The sequence below is a fragment of the Haliotis rufescens genome, unplaced genomic scaffold, assembly GCF_023055435.1.
Source record: "Haliotis rufescens isolate VD_foot unplaced genomic scaffold, xgHalRufe1.0.p SCAF_12, whole genome shotgun sequence".
Lineage (NCBI taxonomy): Eukaryota > Metazoa > Mollusca > Gastropoda > Lepetellida > Haliotidae > Haliotis > Haliotis rufescens.
This window is the reverse complement of record NW_025963802.1, coordinates 29,246,293-29,264,648: the sequence shown is the minus strand read 5'-3', so window position 1 is coordinate 29,264,648 and position 18,356 is coordinate 29,246,293. Positions and strand designations below refer to the sequence as shown.

Sequence of the window (18,356 nt, the reverse complement as noted above, 5' to 3'; positions counted from 1 at the left end):
ATTCTCCAATTGATGTTCAGTTTCATCAACTTGTCAAAACATAATATCACAATCCATGCCATTTGCTTAGTGAATCTTTGTTCCAGGTGGGAAAATTTTGGACCAAATCCTACACCACTTATCAAATGTCAAAGAACAAATCGAGAACCTATGGCTTTAATTCTAATAGCCTTACTGAGATGGATAAAATATCTCCCTAAAATACCATGGATATTTCACAAGGATATGAAACAAGAGCAAGTAAAAACACATGATGTTATTATATGAATTTATTACATTATATACATTAAGCATATTTACAGTGTATGTTACCTTCGATACATTGATACTGATGTCTATGACAAATGATATAGTGCATAGATATGATGTACACAAACACTCGGTAACTGGCAACCTAGTCCTCTTCAAACAAAGCATGCATTATAAAACTGGTTATGGATCCACCTCCAGTTATGTATGACACTGCATTCGCATATTTTCAGCTATTGTCAGCACGGAAATAATGATTGCACATATCCTACATCTTTAAAAAAATAAATAGACTGAAATTTAAATTAAAAGAGTTTTAAATGACTATAAACAATTGCACTATTCTGTATGTTTGGGTCTTGTTATTCATACAGAAAGAAGTGTTGAAGCTGACTCTCCGCTTTTGAGATTAATAAACATGAAATGGGTACCGGTAAGTATTTTCTATTTCCCAGCAAATACAACAAATGCCCTTGTTTAAAAAAACTGACATTAAATCAGTTACTGTTCTCAGAGTTAACAAGATGTTGGACACTGAAGCATGCCCTACCCCATCAGTTCATCATGGATGTTGCAATAGAGACTGTGGTCTATGAAACGGTTGAGCCACATACATCTCTAATACTATTCATAACCATGGATTAAACTGCATCTCCTATTTATACCAACCTTCATGATTACATCAGTAAGCCAATTAACTGCACCAACAGGAAGATGACGATTCAATCAAAGACCATTTGCAGGTATTCAAGAACATCAATCTTTCCAATCACAAGGCAAGGTTCCTGGCAGTGTTTGTATACATACAGTTCCCCGACAGGTTGATGTAAAGGACATATGCGAAGACTGAAAGTGACATGACATGGACAAGAAACTGACAAATAGTGACGTGCTATGAACATGTTAAATGCATTCAGGTTTAGGCATGTGGGGGACATGTCTTTTGTGTGGAGTAGACTTTTTACATTGAACATTATGTTGGAATGAAATGAACTTATGGTAATTATGGTTTGATCTTAGCAGAAATAAGCTAAATGATAGCCAATGTATCTATAAGCACATGACGATTGCATAATATGTTATGGTTTTACTTTCACTTAAGCAATCAAGCACCTGTCACCATAACAAAATAACAATAACGTAAAAAGAAACACCCTCACATCAGGTTCCTCCATCCATTATTTGACAAATTCAAGGCTATGTGCAAAATGCAAATAAAAGTCAACCATTTTGTATTGTATTTTATTTGCCACAATACAAATAAAATGGTCAGCATACATCCAGACTCTAAGTTATGAAAGACAGATAAGAATAAGACAGCCTGTGAAATTGACAAGATGAAATAGACATCTCTCACCAACACACTCACACAACCATGCGCACCCATAATTTACAATGCAGCTTGAACACAAGCCGATGAACATGTTAAAAGTAAAGTCATTTATCTAGCATAAAATACATGGAGTACATCATGAAGCATCCTCTACATCTACTCAGTGCAGCTTGGCCGGGCTACGTGGAGGGGGCGGAAAGATGCTGCTACTTCGACAGTAGGGACGAGATGTGGGATTGAGACCGACCTGGAACAAGAAGGACAAATGTCAGGACTGTGTTGGGAATGGCATATGTTCAGGGTGCAAGATTCTGGGTATGTATCAGAAGTTTAAATATCTATTTGATATTTCTACAATAGGCTGGTGTACATAGAAACAATGTTTAGGCTACACTTTCTATGTTTGTATTCAAATTCTAACTTTAATTTATAAAAAATCCTCTCTAATATCTCAGTGAAACAATATTAAGTTACACAAACTTTGTCTCTCAGCCTCTCATTATAAAATAAAGTATCAATTTGTAATATTCTATTGACACAAACATTTGCATTATCAGGGTCATCAGATTTGTAAACAAGCGAAACATGGCCTTTTGAAATACTAGATGTTACGCATGCAGTGATGCCAACATGTCTCTGGCAACGTCCATGCAATAAGGGGTTGGAACAAACCAAGTGCTTGATAGTTATCATAACTCCTGAGTCTTTACATCAAAGCCATTACAGTTCATTCACATTACAACAAATAGCTACCAATATTGATGCTCCCTGATGCATTACAGGTGTACCTGACCCCCCAAGCCAAACATGCTTGATCCTTAAGATCATAGGGCAATTCTACAAAGCCTGCAGAATGAAACTGAAACTTTAAAAAAACCAAAAACAAAAAAACATGACAAAAAGCAAAACCAAACCAAAAAATAACATTTTATTTTTTGCAGTGTACTAGGAAATATTTGAATTTTAACTACCGGGTAAATCAAATTATTGAAAATAAAACTAAACAAAAAATAAACGAATAATAAGCTAAAGCAAACCAGTTAAACAAATATAGTACAGGCATGCAAAACAGTTTCGTGCATGTTAATTTTCATTTTTCAGTCAAGAAAGTTTTTCGGTATCTGTCCAATATTAGTCTGGAATCAATGATGAAATGTGAGGCAAATAGCAGTGTGCAAGGCTGTCAATAACAAGGGAAGGGTGCCATCTTACCCATGCTACTCAGACTGCCTCTCTGCAACGTCAAAATAGGGTGTTACATTTCATGCTGATTTCACACATGGTGATGTCTGTACTGAGATGTCTGAATGAATATATTGTGGAACCGACCTCTGAGATTCACATCTATTTCATTTGATTTCTTTTATAAGGTGCCCCCCGCGATGCCATTTTCAGTTTGAAAGTGTAACATTCCAATGAAATCAATTGGTATCAAGTTCAGTGAATCTGATATTGAAGTGAAGCGTCTCATGTTAATTTCACGCACTCCTACATTTGCCAATATGTGTCTGTAAATCAAGAATGGCATCTCAGAGCGTCAGTTCCCAATATCTGCTATCACATTTCAAAATAAGCAGTTGTTCGGCAATGCTACTTCAACAAGCAGAATATATAAATCTTATGAAATATGAACATAACCAATGAAGCATGGATACTCTACAGCATAAGGTCAAGTTAATGATATGACCAACAAGCAAGGTTCGAACAGGCAATGCCAGGAACACATTAGTAAATTAGATAAATACAAACTTTGATGCATGTAACATAGCATCTCATGTGTGCTGATTTGAAAACCAAGGTTCATACCAATATTGGGAAACATTAAACTCCCAACATTCAAATTTTCAATGACTTTACAGTTTACTTAGCCTACTGAAACAAGGATAGAAATCATACAAATTTACAATTTCATTCCATGCATAACAAAAGCCACCAGCAACAGCAGATACCCAAACGTAAACATTTGGCCCGTAGCTACCTTTTCTACTATATATTAGATCTACACATCATTACTGACCGGGAAGTGCATCTCTTTTAAATTACCTTACAATTTTTCCAAACATTCCTTTATCTTAAATGTTACCTTGCAGCCATTTTCCAAAATCGATTACCCGGGGGTACCTAATTTCAAAACAATGGAGTTACTCTCTGCTATGTAAGCAGCAATCAGGAAAATTGCTTCACCTGATATTTTTAATGATAAGGATGGACTGAGAGAGCTCCTTGACACAAAACTAGTCAAATTAAAGCAAACTGATGCTGATGACATTAAGGTCCAAGTGACAATATGTAAACAATGGAATACTGTCTGCATAACTGCCATCAAAAGAAGCTGGGTCCCCTTCCGCAAAGTGATTGTATCGCTATGACAGTCTATATTAGGAGTTACAATCACCTTTGCGCTACGATCACTACAAACAGGGCCCCGGTATGGTAAAGCTGCCGTACCATTACATCTCCTAATGCTAAATGGTCAGTCGACAAACAGGAGGGCAATATTTCGATACAGTTATGGACAATCATGCAAAACCCATGCGTGTGTATTATCTGCCTCTTACTGAGGGGTGAATGTTCAACTGGTCACTTCAGGGATGGCTTTTGGAACTCCCTTCCCCTGGATGGACAAAATTACACATGAAACTGACACATACCCAATGGGTGGATGACATATTGGTTCTCGCTACACTATAAATGGCGTGACACTTTCTTGACTGAATGAAATGTAACATTGGTGAATGTTAGTATGGAAAACATGAGCTTGATAACTTCATTAAAACAAACACTACAAACGATGAAATGAGGACATGCAATTAGTTCAATGTTGGATTTGTAAGGGAAAGCACATTTTGTTTGTTGTTGATAGTTAAAAAGCAACAAAAAAAAAAGCTGTGAAAACAAAAAACAATTTCAGAAAGCAAAAAGCGCTGAATTTTAGTAAGCATAGTAAATAAGGAAATTAATATGAACATAATGTAGATGATGAAAGACAATATATAAAAAAAATTATTTGAAAGTATATTTGAACTTTCCATTCCAAATCTCCTATTTTGTCTACAATGCTTCAAGTCAGGATGCATTCCATGATTAGTTCAACCTGGGGGTGATTTGGAAACATGATTCAATGTGTAGTTAACCATTTCAACGTTTAACATGAAGTGACTCAAGAGATACACACAGCAAAATCTTGGTACGATCCCGTAGACGCGAGACTTGCGTTGCTGCTGCCACACCCACCATCCTTGCTGCTTACCGTGGTCTGGCTAAACATGGAATCGCTGTCGGCAGGGCCCGTATTGCGCTCCGATAGCACTTTGCGAGCAAGGCGCAGTGAGCGCCGCTTTTGGGACCTGTTGTTAGGTGTCTGAAATATGGGAGACAAATTAGTATATAAACATCTGTATAATGTAGTGAAAATAACTTTACCTGTGAATTATCAAGATGCGATTTTACGTACTTCAAATATCACGATGTCTTAGTACAAGTACTTACTTTTTTCAGTTTGTAACAAATTTCGTTTTTGTTTTGTGTGTTGTTTTGTGGTCAGGCTCGCTGACTTGGTTGATGCTTGTCATTGTATCCCAATTATGTGGATTTATGGTCATGATGTCAATCACTGGATTGTCTGGTCGAGACTCGATTATTTTACAGACCGCCGTCATATAGCTGGAATATTGCTGAGTGAGGCGTTAAACAACAAACAAACAGACCAACCCTTCATCTTAGATATCAGTTGCATTATTTTTAAACATGAGGATAATAGGCATGGTTACATGTACCTCCACCAAGAACGACAGAAAGCTAATAAAACAAAATGTAACATTGTAAACATAAAATGTACATCAGCATATAGCATGTATGCAGATTGTTATCCTAACCAGAGCCCCATATCTATGTTGGCCACAATTAGCAGATTTAACATACTTAGAGTGATTCAAAGACAAATTCTGTACACACGCAAGACATTGCTGGTTTCAGCAAGCACTGCCCTAAATATTTACATTGCATCACAGTGTATCAAATTAATAGATTGTCTGATCAACAAAAGCATTGCTGATATGATCCCCGTTTCACAATGCGATCGTAGTGCTACAACTACTGCCACAACTCCCATACTTTGAAAATACTTACGATAACACTACGTAGACAACAGCAACATGACCACAATGTTATGAGCGGAATTTATGCTTAGCTACAGTTTTCTAAAATGACCTATCATGTGTGATTTACAAACACCCAAATGAAATATTTACTTTTAAGTTCATTTCTGTGTGACAATGAAAGTATGCATTTTATGGCCTTGTCATCTCAATAAACATGATACACACAAGCCAGGATTTGAAATTAGCAGTATGCTAGTCCATGACGAAAAACTAGCGACATCTGTGGGCACCAACTTTTACAATTAGTTAGATGGCTGCTTTGCAGCACATCTTTTCTGACTTGAGAAAATAAAATGAATTCTAATCCTGCAAGCACTGTTTGATGAAACATCTAACACAGCTGATATACACCACATGGCTCTACTGATATCATGGCTAGCAATACGCTGTGTACCTGTCCCTGGCATTGCTATGGCAAATGATTGACATACCTTACTGGCCGACATTGGAGCACGTCGATATGGAGATGCAAACACACTAGTGTGTTGTATTCTGCTTACTGAGGCGGGTGTTTTGTTTGTGTCATTCAACTGTTAGAAACATGCAAACAGCAACAGTGAGACGTGAGGAGGCTTACTTGATATACACACTTGACTGACACTGACTGACAGGGTGTACATTGCAGGTGTAGATTTCAGTGTCACCAAGGTAACAGTCAATGTAAACAGGAAGCATCAAAGCCTATCTTCTGTATCAACATTTATTTAGGCTTTACAGTTCCTGTACCAGTCAAAAATGCTTCCAAAAAATGAAGGTTGGTGCGAAACTGACAATATGCATCAGTCAAATGTGTATGAAAAGTGCGATGAACATGAAATGGTGATTATAGACCTGGGATGGGAAAAGATGGGAATGAGGAGGAAGTTTTGAACCTTTTCTCCAACAACAATTCTGATTCAGAAAGCATGGAAAGGTAAAGGACATTGGAGGACTGAAATCAACAAATTAACCATTTTAACAATTGAGCATACTCTAGGAAGAACAATGGCATTATGGGACTAGTGTAAATGGACATACAAGTCAATTCTACAGAGGACATTATGAGGAGTGGCGGGACTGAATAGTTTTAGAACTTTACAAGGTAGTTTGTATTTTGATGAAACATGCTATGAACAATGATATGATGGCAAGCCAAAGCAATGATAAGCTAAACATTCCCCCAGCACAATGCTTTCTAAGACAGAAATTTGAAATGGGATAATTTTTCACAAACCATTTACCTTACAACGAACATTGACGTGAATTGAAATCTGACTGTCAGTCTGTCACAAATGACAAATAATCAAGGCTTTAGATAGGAAATTATACAACAACATAATAAAATCACATGGCTGGAATTCCTTTTCCATTACAAATTAGATGAATCAATAAAGCTGACGAGGCATGAACATTACAACTTATGGTCAAAGGGGAGTAACTCAGTTTGCAATATTACAGCATCAGTGGATGGCAATTTTAAAATTAAAACCACCCTGACAATTAGTTTGAAATGAAACTGAAGATACATGTATATACAATGGGCGATCTTTTTCAATTTATCTTCCCTTCACTAACCCGCTAGGTGCGCTGACCCGGACGGTCCAACCTTAAACTGACGGCGCATGTGGTATGCGCGATACGAGCACTACATGTTACTATGACGTCTATAGACAGTTAACTAGTACAACCTTCACCTGTCGGCAACGGTCACACTTGTGTGCGGACAGTATATCTTTTCGCCTAAACAATTATTTATTTATTGCCATGTCCGGAAATATATGTTCCTTGATATAATTATACATCAGGGATGACCACGACTGATTATATTGTATAGTTAACCACTAGATAGGCGTTCGAAGCGATGCGGTGAAATCAGCTGATCGTTCCTCCCAAGTCGCTTTGTTGATGTTTTGCAATCGGTACTGAAAGTGTTGCCCTTGATGTATGATTATGAAAATTAAGTAGATTTTGTATACGTTCCTATATCTATGTTGTAGCATCGCCGAGCAGGCCACATCATATGCATGCATTTCATTATGTTAAACTGTGAGGCGATACGTTACACGAAATGTGAAGGTCTCATGCAATGTTGCCCGTAGGCTCAATGTTGTGAATATTGACAGCAACACATGTAAGTATTTGTCAGATATATAACTGAGAGCAATGAGAAATGTTCTCAAGAAATTGTAAGAGTAACAGGCACTGTAAAATTACGTCATCAACTAGATATCATGATACAATCTTCAAAATAAAAGAAATGGAAATCACTGAAATCTGTTTTGATATTTAGGGTTAAATGGTGCATGTTGTATACAAGGATTTTATGTATATGAATGGTAGCTGTTTGTTGCCAAATACTACCATGATTATATTTCAATATGATCAATGAAAGATATATATTATTTTGGCCTTTTTTTAATTTTACAAAGCAGAAAAAACCCAATTCAGACACAGGGGGCCCTATAAATTAGTTAAAATACATATTCAAGAGTATTTGTACCAACTACAATTTTTATAAAATAAAACAATATATTCATACTAATTGCCAATCTCTTTAATGTTGTTTGTGTATTAACAATGCAGTGTCTACATCCAGTTTGCATTGACAATAATCATATGATTGTGACACAGATAAAGCTGATTCTTAACTTCATTAGGCCTTGCTTTTTATGTTTCCTTGTTCTAAACTGATGTTTCAAATTCCAACAAACAAATTATTAATGTTTTTCTTTTTTCACTTCACACCAAAAGATATCTGCATTGCACAATGACTCTTATTATTTTATTTAATATCTTGGCACACTTGTGCATGTGTACTAGTATTGGGACTCTGGTATTCTTTCAGGTTTGGAGAATCAATCAATTCATTGTAAAAACATTTTAAATTTCTTACATAAGTTACTTTGATCTTGATAAGATCAAACTAGATCCAAATTAATTTGAGAAGATTAAATTATGCAGTCTATACATTTCAGCCAGTCTGTCTAAAATCCGGTCCTATTTTTAGTCAATAATAAATGAATGAAAATTTAAGAAAAAATATACCTTACCTGAGTGAATCAGTCAATATGCATATTGACTGAAATGTTCAGTCAAAATACATATTGGGCCTGATTATAGACACTGACTGTAAAATATGGAAGTATAATCTGTTATATGCAAAAACAAATAACATAAATAAATCCATTTATCTACATGGAATGACTGTGGGGTTCAATTTCCATTTATTTAACTATCAGAAGATTTGATGATAAACTTTCATATTCATATTTTCATATAAAATTTATATTTGCTATATGATAATAATAACTACAAAATATACTTTAAAATACAGGTGTCTTGAAGTACTGTTGAATGAAAATCAGGATACTTAGATACAGCAGGATAGTGTGTGGGTTTGTATGGGAAATTTGTCAACATTAAAAAAAATATAATGTTACTAAAACAAGAAGATAAAACTTTGATTTAGATCTATTTATGCATCATACACATTTTGTGGGGTATTCAGTATGATTTGTTGTTTGTTGGGACACATCTCTGTAATTAACTACTATTTTAAGAGCATGAGTATCAGAATTCTGTAAGAAATGATGGATCAATGAATTAACACCTGTGATGACTCAGAGCACTTAATGGTGGGACACATGTTATAAGGGGCAGAATAATATGGGTAAATCTCTTATTTCAAAGTATGATGACTAGTATGCATATTGCAACTGAGTAACTGAGTGCTTAATAGCTGCATGGTAGATGTTCATTAGGCCTATTTCTACAAAAATAATATAAATTTAAATATTCAGATGCAAATATAAAAAAAGTAACATTTAAAATCAGTTGTTTTATTATTTTGAACGTTATTTCTTCTTAAAATATTTGTAAAGGCACGGATGTATACTTACTATATAGATCATTGGTTAAGGCCTGTCAAAGATGTCTGTGTGCTGCAAATGTTGGCGTATCACTAATTTTATTACATTGAAGTTCGTGGTAGTATTTGTTGAGATTTGAATGCATGAATTGTTGTAGGAAATAACACAAAGGCTGATAATTAAAATGAGTTTGCATTATTTCATCGATGCAATATGTTAGCCCAGACTGACAGAATGCCTCGCTGTTTTTTTTACGTAGAAAATACCGTGACAATATACCATTTTTCATGACGTTTTCCCCGCTATATTCCAAAGTGACAATTCGTCTTGTAGTTGAAGACTCAACAAATGTTGATAATATAAACTAATAATCACTACAAAATATGTGCTAGTTAAAAATATTCAGTTGTAAACGACTGTTTTTGAACGAAGGTGCAACAGGATAACTCTTTAGCTTGGCTCCGTCTCTACATGTCAGTCGTTGTCGCAGCGCGCATTGATCCGGGAACCAGACCGGAAGCGACAGGTTGGACCGTCGCTTATATCATTTCAAAAGGAGAGTTATCGTCCTTTGGAACAAAAAGATCGCCCATTAATGGATAAAGGTAACCTTGAGTCTTGTCTCTTACCTTTCTGACTTTGTTAGGGGTTTTCTGTGGAGTAGTTCCCCCAAATGCCCTCTTGGAAGGTGTGGCCGGTTTTGAACCGAAGATCATCTCTTCCTGAATCTGTTTGGCTTTAGCTTTTTGCTGAAAACAATGATAAGGTTACAATAATTTTACAATTTCATAATAAAAAAATCACAACTTCATTACAATTGTCTTTTGAGTCTTTTAGCCCAGACATACATTCAGTGTATCTTGTCTTAGTATATCGGCCAGTATTGGCACAGCATGTCCAGTGGCCTTCATTCATCTAATGTCTCATGTCTAAGCTGGCCTACCCTCTGCTCCTTCTCGCGGATCTTCTGTTCATTGTAAGCCTCTCTCTGGCGTATGATATACATGTCGTATTTGACCCCCTCTACAAGGAACGGTCGATTGTTCTCCTTCTCCCAGCTCCGCACAGCATCCCGAACATCATCCTCCACCTGCAACACCATGGACTGCTGTCACCCACACACATGTCTACACAATATCAGGACATAATTACTATACAAACTGGGAACATCAGTGCAAATATGATTAGTCAGTTTTTGAAATTAAGCACGAAAATGAAGGTGTCCTTGTCATCACATTATCCATCTTCCCAAGGCAAGGGAGTTAACTGACTATGTAAGTCCAGTTTCCACCCTTGAGGAACTATGGAGTTATATTTCGGCTGGACTAATGAATCTATGCATAGTCCAATCAAAATTGCGCAACAAAATCTACATCCAGTTCATAAACTGCCATGCAGATTTTGGTTGATTGCAGGATTTGCAAAACGTGAACCATCAACATTCCGTCAACAGAAAATTAACAAATCTTTTCGTGTCTTTATAATCAAGGTTCTCACTTGATTTGATGATAACACAAAGAAAGACCCATTTTATTACAAGATAGATCTTGATTATCAATCAGATTAGCTTCCCTGGGCACCATTTTGTTTGAATCAAATGCATGTGATATGACAGGTGGAATTTGATTTGAGGGGAAGATGATCATCACCATCACACTTTATTCAGTACTTGTAGGCCATGGGCCTTTTTGTACAAACCGGCATACTTTTTGTTCGTCCTTGCCATGACCCTAATGTTTAAACTGCAAGATTTAGGGGCTCCCCTCATTCAATTATCATTGAGCAAACCTCAAGGTTGCAGGCACCCAACAAATTTCAAAAGATGTAGATGACTTTTATCAAAATATTTTTAAGGCAATCATACCTATGACAAAATTAAGAATGGACGCAAATAATATTCACGGCAAGATCCAATTAATGCAAACGAGTATGGGTGTTAATTCAAGTAATCTTTCTCCACATACCTTTGGTAATTCTTTCATGAGTTTTTTGCGTTCCTTTTCCTCTTGTAAGAGACAATTGTGTCGTCTGTTCTTGTATCTGTTGGGATCATTTGCCTTTCTCTGGAAACAAAGGGATGATTGAAAATACAAAACAGGAATCACAAAGGAATAAGAGTTGTTGGAAACAGTCTATTGGTTTAATGACTCCCTTTTCTCATAAAATGTATGCAAAAACAAATTTGCATACCATGATGATTAAATACAATCTACATAAAAAAGTCACATACCTCAAACTCTATCATCTTTGAAAAGAGCTCCTCACGTCGGGCAATCTGGTCCAAGAGACAGTGATACTTCTCGTAAAAACCCTTAACCTTCGCCAGCTCTCGCTCATGCACCTCCAGTAACTCTTCCGTGTAGTGCTCTGTTACCATGTTAAAAACACATTAATGAAACCATGACATGTCAGAAAATATACATATTTATAAAAAACAAACAAAAGGAAAACGTTAAAAAAAATTCAAAATAGCAAAAGGCACCAGTTAAGCTGATGAGCAATGCATGTGGCAAAAGTTGTGTTGAAAATCCTTGAAAATGAACATTAACTATTTGACGCCATCAAGAACCAAGCCAAAGCCCTTCCCTAGGTTAATGAGCTAACACTTTACTATGGACGCTATCACAAGTAAATAGTGCTTGTGAACCTAGTGATCAGCACCTGATTGTTTACCTTGATGTGCATGCATGGTAGCCATCTTTCTGTGAAACTCAAAACTTTATAATGTACAGTTTCCTCAAACTGCAGTGAACTAACACCGCCTAACTCACATCTAACCCTAAGGATCGTAAAGGGGATCTAAGGGCTAGGGATAGAGTTTGAGGTAACCTACCCAAACCCAACTTAACCCTAAGGAGGAAAAAGGCATGTGAGAGCCACAGCCGGTCTTGCCACACGTAAATCTGAATTGTTTGAAGTTACAGGTAGTGATAATACTTTCACAATACAAATAAATTTCCAAGACTCACCGTCTGTGAGTGGCTCAAATTCATCCATCTGTTTCCTACTGTAAAAACACTTTTCCCACCAGTGCAATAGTTCCCGTCGAATTCCTTCAACAAATCGCTGAACATTCTGAAATTTCAGTTTTTCACACCGTGCAACCTCCTCTTTGAGGCCATTTATTACATGAGGTTTAAAACTGTCTTTGTCCTTTTTGAAGATTTCCCGCTCGCTTTCTTCCATCTCTAACCTATCCCATAATGCATGGATCTGCAGCCACAGGTTCATAGTCGTCTGCTTCATGTCGTCCTTCTTCTGTTCAAGCTGGAACATCAGATGTATAAAGCATTTAATTATTTGAAGTGAATCTGGTATCTCCAAATTTATTACCGGTACCTTGCACATGGATATTTCTCTCAAACTACTTTTTTCTTGTTTAAAACCGCAGTCAGCAATATTCCAGCTGGTAATTAATAAAATCTAGGGTAAAAAAACCCCCAGTGGTTTATATAATGAGCAACTTTTATGTTTGGTATCATGACCTAGTCACTAGTGAGTGAGTGAATATGGTTTTACGCCGCCTTTAGCAATATTGGCGTTAACACTGGGTATATTTAAGACATGCTTCTCTGTGTTGCAGAAGATACACTCACCTCTTCGTGAAGTGACTTCAGGGTTCTCATGTTTTGTGTGGATAGTTGGAAAGCATCGTCATCTTCGCACATGATATCTCTCTCAAAGGATGTGTCAGGGCTTCGATCCATTTCATTGAACAGGTCAATTATAAGTTTCTTTGTCTGTACGAATTCTGTGTGACGTGTTTCCTAGGAACAAAGACAAGAAACCTGAATGCTAAGGGTGGGTTATGGTCAAAGGGAGACAACCCACTGTTTTCAAGGCCATCTTGCCTGTGACTAGCTGTTTGGCAATACAGCAATAATGGATTTGAGGTATTTTTTTCAAAAGGATGATATTGATGAATTATAATAAACAGAATTCAAGAAGAGTATTAGTTTTTAACACACATAATACCCCTTTTCCAGCACTTACTTTTTCCGCCGAGAGGGTTGCAATGTGTTTCTCCAAGTCCTTGAGTTGATCCTTGGTTGGCACTGTGCCGGATGCAACATAGTAGGGCGTGGCACAAAGCACTTCACACAGATCCTGGTCCTGGTCCCGCAGTGTCTTCAGACTCTTCATCCGGGATGACTTCTCCTGTTGTAGTCCGTCCAGCTTGGCCCTCAACTCTTTCTCCTTCTGAAGCATGGTCAGCGACTCCTTGGGCTGCACACACAGACAGGCAGTTGTCATCAACACACACAGACAGGCAGTTGTCAACAACACACTAGCAGTAGTAACACATAGTACAGACAGTCTTCTAACAAAACAGCATGGTCATCAACACACACAGACAGGCAGTTGTCAACAACACACTAACAGTAGTAACATATAGTACAGACAGTCTTCTAACAAAACAGCATGGTCATCAACACACACAGACAGGCAGTTGTCAACAACACACTAACAGTAGTAACACATAGTACATACAGTCTTCTAACAAAACAGCATGGTCATCAACACACACAGACAGGCAGATGTCAACAACACACTAACAGTAGTAACACATAGTACAGACAGTCTTCTAACAAAACAGCATGGTCATCAACACACACAGACAGGCAGATGTTAACAACACACTAACAGTAGCAACACATAGAGAAGAGAATCTCCTAACAAAGCAGCAAGGTCAGTGACTCCTTGAATGTTTCACTTTCCCAAGGTATTCCTCACAGGCCAAGGGACATTTTTTTTCATGACATTTTCTCTAGCATCACCAAATTTAACAATCAGCATGATCAGTGGTGTGGAAACCAATGCCTAATTGTTACGTGAGATCGTCAGACACAAAAAAAATCATCTTCAGTTCTCCGTGAACCATTAACTTCAACAGATCCTTAAAAAAATGACCGGGAAGATCCGGGGTAGAATAGGTCTTCAGCAACCCAAGCTTGTCGTAAAAGGCGACTATGCTTGTCGTAAGAGGTGACTTACGGGATCGGGTGGTCAGGACAAGTGAATTCTCACCAGGCTTAATATTTGCTTGTCCAGGGACTAATTCACAATAGTGATATTTCTACACCCCTGCCAACATGGCCAAGTTAGTCTGGATTTGTTTCATAACCACTAGTCGATGTTCTAGGAAATGAGCCATTCTGAAACCGTGTACCCAAATATGGTTCACACAGTTAATAAGTTATGAACTTTTCCCAAGAAGATTCATACTCCAATCAGCTCACATAGGGCTTGCTTCGTGAAAGACATGGGAGTAATGCACTTTTTAATTGGGCGGTCGGGTAGCCTAGTGGTTAAAACATTCACTTGTCATGCTGAAGGTCCGGGTTCGATTCCCCACATGGGTACAATGTGTGAAGCCCATTTCTGGTGTCCCCTGCCGTGATACTGCTGGAATATCGTTAAAAGCGGCATAAAACAATACTAGCTCACTCACATTTCAATTAGTGATGCATGGAGGATCGAACTCACATTGCCAGCTTGAGTGAGTGAGTGAGTATAGTTTTACGCCGCTTTTAGCAATATTCCAGCAATATCACGGCGGGGGACACCAGAAATGGGCTTCACACATTGTACCCATGTCGGGAATCGAACCCGGGTCTTCGGCGTGACGAGCGAACGCTTTAACCACTGGGCTACCCGACCGCCCCATTGCCAGCTTGAAGCTAAGCTCGGCAACTAAGTTAACTAATTAGTCAACACTTTACCGCGAGCACTGTCACAAATAATTATTACTTGTTTACAAAGTTATCAGCACACGACTGGTTAACTTGATGCGCATCCGCTAAAGTTGATTTTTCCTCACAATACATTGGATTAATTCTTTACAAGAGACAGCTAACCCATACCCTACCTCACAACCAACCTCGAGGATTGTAAAGGGATGTTTGATTGGCAAGTGGTGCCCCGCCCTAAGGATTGTGAAGGGGTGTTTGATCAGACAGGGGTACCTAACCCTAATGTTCATAGGGGGTGCTTGAACAGAAAGGGGATCCAAGGGCTAAGGATAGAGTTGAGGGTAACCTAACACATCCAACTCCAGTAATCGAAGATCCATGTGAGATCGGTGAAGCGAGAGTCACAGACGTGAGTCTAAGCCAAATAGCACTATGTAAACTGCGCCTGGTAAACAGCACTTTTGCCAAAGATACTTCTTCAATATTTAAGAAGTAAGTACAACTTACCACAAATGGGGTTACAACCAGTTCCCCTGAAAGTTTCTTGATCTCATCACTGTATGTGCCAATGTTCTGTTGTATCTGTGAGCGGAGTATGGATTCCTCTTCCACCATCTCCTCCAGTAGGTTGCACAGATGATGAGACACAGTCCCAGCACGTTCCTGCATCTGGGATTCACAGATGCCAATCTCATTCCAGATATGGTACAATTTGTTGAGGGCGGCATCAAGACGGCCAGTTACCTCGGTCTTGATCTTGTCTTTACTGAAACAGTGTTGAGTATTGAAAATAGTTTGACTGTCACACTCTGTCAAAAACTGAAACCAAGTTTCATCAACCAAGTCAGCGAGCCTGACCACCCTATCCTGTTACTTGCCCCTTACGACATAGTCTTGCTGAGCTTAATCATGTTAATGGAATGAACAGTTTTACTCAGGCTCTGACTAGTGGCTAAAGTTCCATAATGCTGTCACACACTTGAAAAGCATCTGTTGATTCAAAAGTTACCCTTTGGTGATGTTTCTATTTATTTGAGAAATAAACAAGTTGGAGTTGTTTGTCGTACAATGAAACACTGCAGGGAGAATAAACCATGAGGGTCGTTCGACCACTGCATAATTAGTGTTGCCCAGCTATATCTATGGGGAACAACTTACTGGACACTTCCCTCTCAAAAATAATGTCATCCAATATACCTCATTAAGTATGTCAAGTTGCGAACACATGTTTGAATTTCCAGAAATGTCATGATAGCAAAATGTTTCATACTCAAACTGCTGCATGGTGATATTTGAACTGCATATTTTCAATTCAACTGACATTATAATTAATCATGTTAATTTGACAATAACATTGAGATTCACTTATTTCTGGTAAGCCCTCTCGAAAGATTATTTTTTTAGGTTTAAAGAATGTCTGTCATAATGTCATAGGCCTAATTGATAGTCTGACATATGTGATCGACCTTGTTTTGACCATTTTAACAATAATTTAGACTTATTTTTTTTCAGAGTTATCTTCTCGGGTAATGCCATCTATCTACGGTATAATGGTAGGCATATTAGAGAATTTAAAAGACAGTCGAAGTCTGAAGACTTAGTGAAGTTATTCGAGACAAGCCACATGAGGCCTAGATGTTGAAATAAAACCTGACATTTTGATACAACTTTACTAGTCTATTTTTACTTTACAAATACACAATCAAACACAAGTGCAGACTTATATTTGGATGGTGCTGCCTCTTAAGTAAAAAGACATGGTATTTATGGAACAAACGCAGGCATTTTATAATGATCAATTCCGATTGTTTCATTTTCGTTTGGGAAGCCAAGGTGTGCTCGAAATTTGAATAAAAAGTATCATATCATAGGCATACAATGAGAATCTAGAATAAATACATGCAGCGACACATAAGTACTTTTAAAGCAAAAACAAACCTTGATCCCGTCATTGTTTCGTTGATTGCACGCGTAGATTTATAGAAAACAAACTATTATCCATACATCTTCTTGGCTGAGTTTCCCTTACCGCTTCGCGTTTTGAAATTTACCTATGTAAACTCGCTGTTGATTGGCCAGTTCGAATATTTCCCGTCATGCAAAAATGATTCATCTAAGGGACGCAACTCTTAAAAATAACAGTGCGTGCCCCTCCCAGTGATACAAACCACATGTGTACATTTCTTTTGCACACAAAACCTCTCTGAGTACCATTTTAATGCGTGTGTTTCCATAAAAAAATCATTCAGATACATTGGGCTGATAATCTAGAAGAATTTGTATTTTGTTTGACACATTGAATTTCTTTATGTAATTAAATTAATTTCATTGTCGCATTGCTGACATGGTGATAGACTAACATGTATAGTCTCTGAAATGAAAATACTTAAAACAAAACAGAACAAGAGAGTTGTTAAATCATCTTAATAAGATATAGTAAAAAGGAGCTGCATTCATTATTAATAATAATCTAGACTTGCCAACTATTATAGGTTGTATTAGATATATTTGTTTCAGGAACTGTGTGACAGACTAACATGATGGGCGAGAATTAAAATTTGGTAGGCGATTAATTTAGTATGTATACAAAAAATTACCAATTACTATGTAATTACATTTTCAATTAAGAATTTACCGATGTCAAGATGTAAGAGTCCAAATACTCCCATCATATTAATTACACCGAAGCCTTTCCTCACGACATGCAGCTCTGACATGTAGTTTTATTCAAAGTTGAAAGCAAGTGTCAAGACTACTCACTGAAAACGCGTGTCCATGAAAAAGAGGAGCTTTGTTTACAGTTAGTGTTGTCTTAAGAATATAAAGAAATGAACGGCCATTGATCACAAGCTATGCTTATTCCCGTACAAACGTTAACACAATCTGTCAAAATGTAAAGACTCGTCATAATGATATCTTATAGAATAGAATTGTAGTCTGTTTTGCTATGAAATGGAAGCATTCTGGCGTGCATATCTTTTGAAATACAAATGTAATATCTAAATATGTATCATATATCGTTAAAGTAACGCGTAAGGAGTACCACGGATTAATGTTTGTTCAGACAAACGAT

General features: G+C 37.4%; 1 protein-coding gene across 6 annotated transcripts; it reads right to left on the bottom strand.

The window, feature by feature from the left end:
• Positions 1-254: 254 nt before the first annotated feature.
• On the bottom strand, positions 255-17,370 carry LOC124116839 (protein regulator of cytokinesis 1-like). Of its 6 annotated transcripts, none has more exons than XM_048393506.1 (13): positions 17,222-17,370; positions 15,791-16,049; positions 13,584-13,817; positions 13,187-13,357; positions 12,560-12,857; positions 11,821-11,957; positions 11,555-11,653; positions 10,534-10,680; positions 10,220-10,339; positions 6,174-6,272; positions 4,758-4,943; positions 4,141-4,196; positions 255-1,829 (listed from the first exon to the last, which is right to left on the bottom strand). In XM_048393506.1, exons 1-12 carry the CDS (start codon positions 17,233-17,235, stop codon positions 4,155-4,157), a joined length of 1,806 nt encoding a protein of 601 aa, XP_048249463.1. In that variant the 5' UTR covers positions 17,236-17,370; the 3' UTR covers positions 255-1,829; positions 4,141-4,154. The 6 variants fall into 6 exon arrangements, with proteins under 6 accessions (XP_048249463.1, XP_046334348.2, XP_046334385.2 ...); XM_046478392.2 differs by lacking the exon at positions 4,141-4,196 and adding an exon at positions 2,795-2,816; XM_046478429.2 differs by lacking the exon at positions 4,141-4,196 and adding an exon at positions 2,795-2,816 and having other exon boundaries at positions 4,833-4,943.
• Between the last annotated feature and the right edge of the window lie 986 nt (positions 17,371-18,356).

What these genes read in the sequence shown, in the direction of transcription:
- LOC124116839 (XM_046478381.2), bottom strand. An exon ending in TGAAGTCACTTCACGAAGAG is followed by an intron (nt 12,858 to 13,186) that starts GTGAGTGTATCT and finishes CTGATGTTCCAG; the next exon opens with CTTGAACAGAAGAAGGACGA. An exon ending in CTCCAATGTCGGCCAGTAAG is followed by an intron (nt 4,944 to 6,173) that starts GTATGTCAATCA and finishes CCCATATTTCAG; the next exon opens with ACACCTAACAACAGGTCCCA.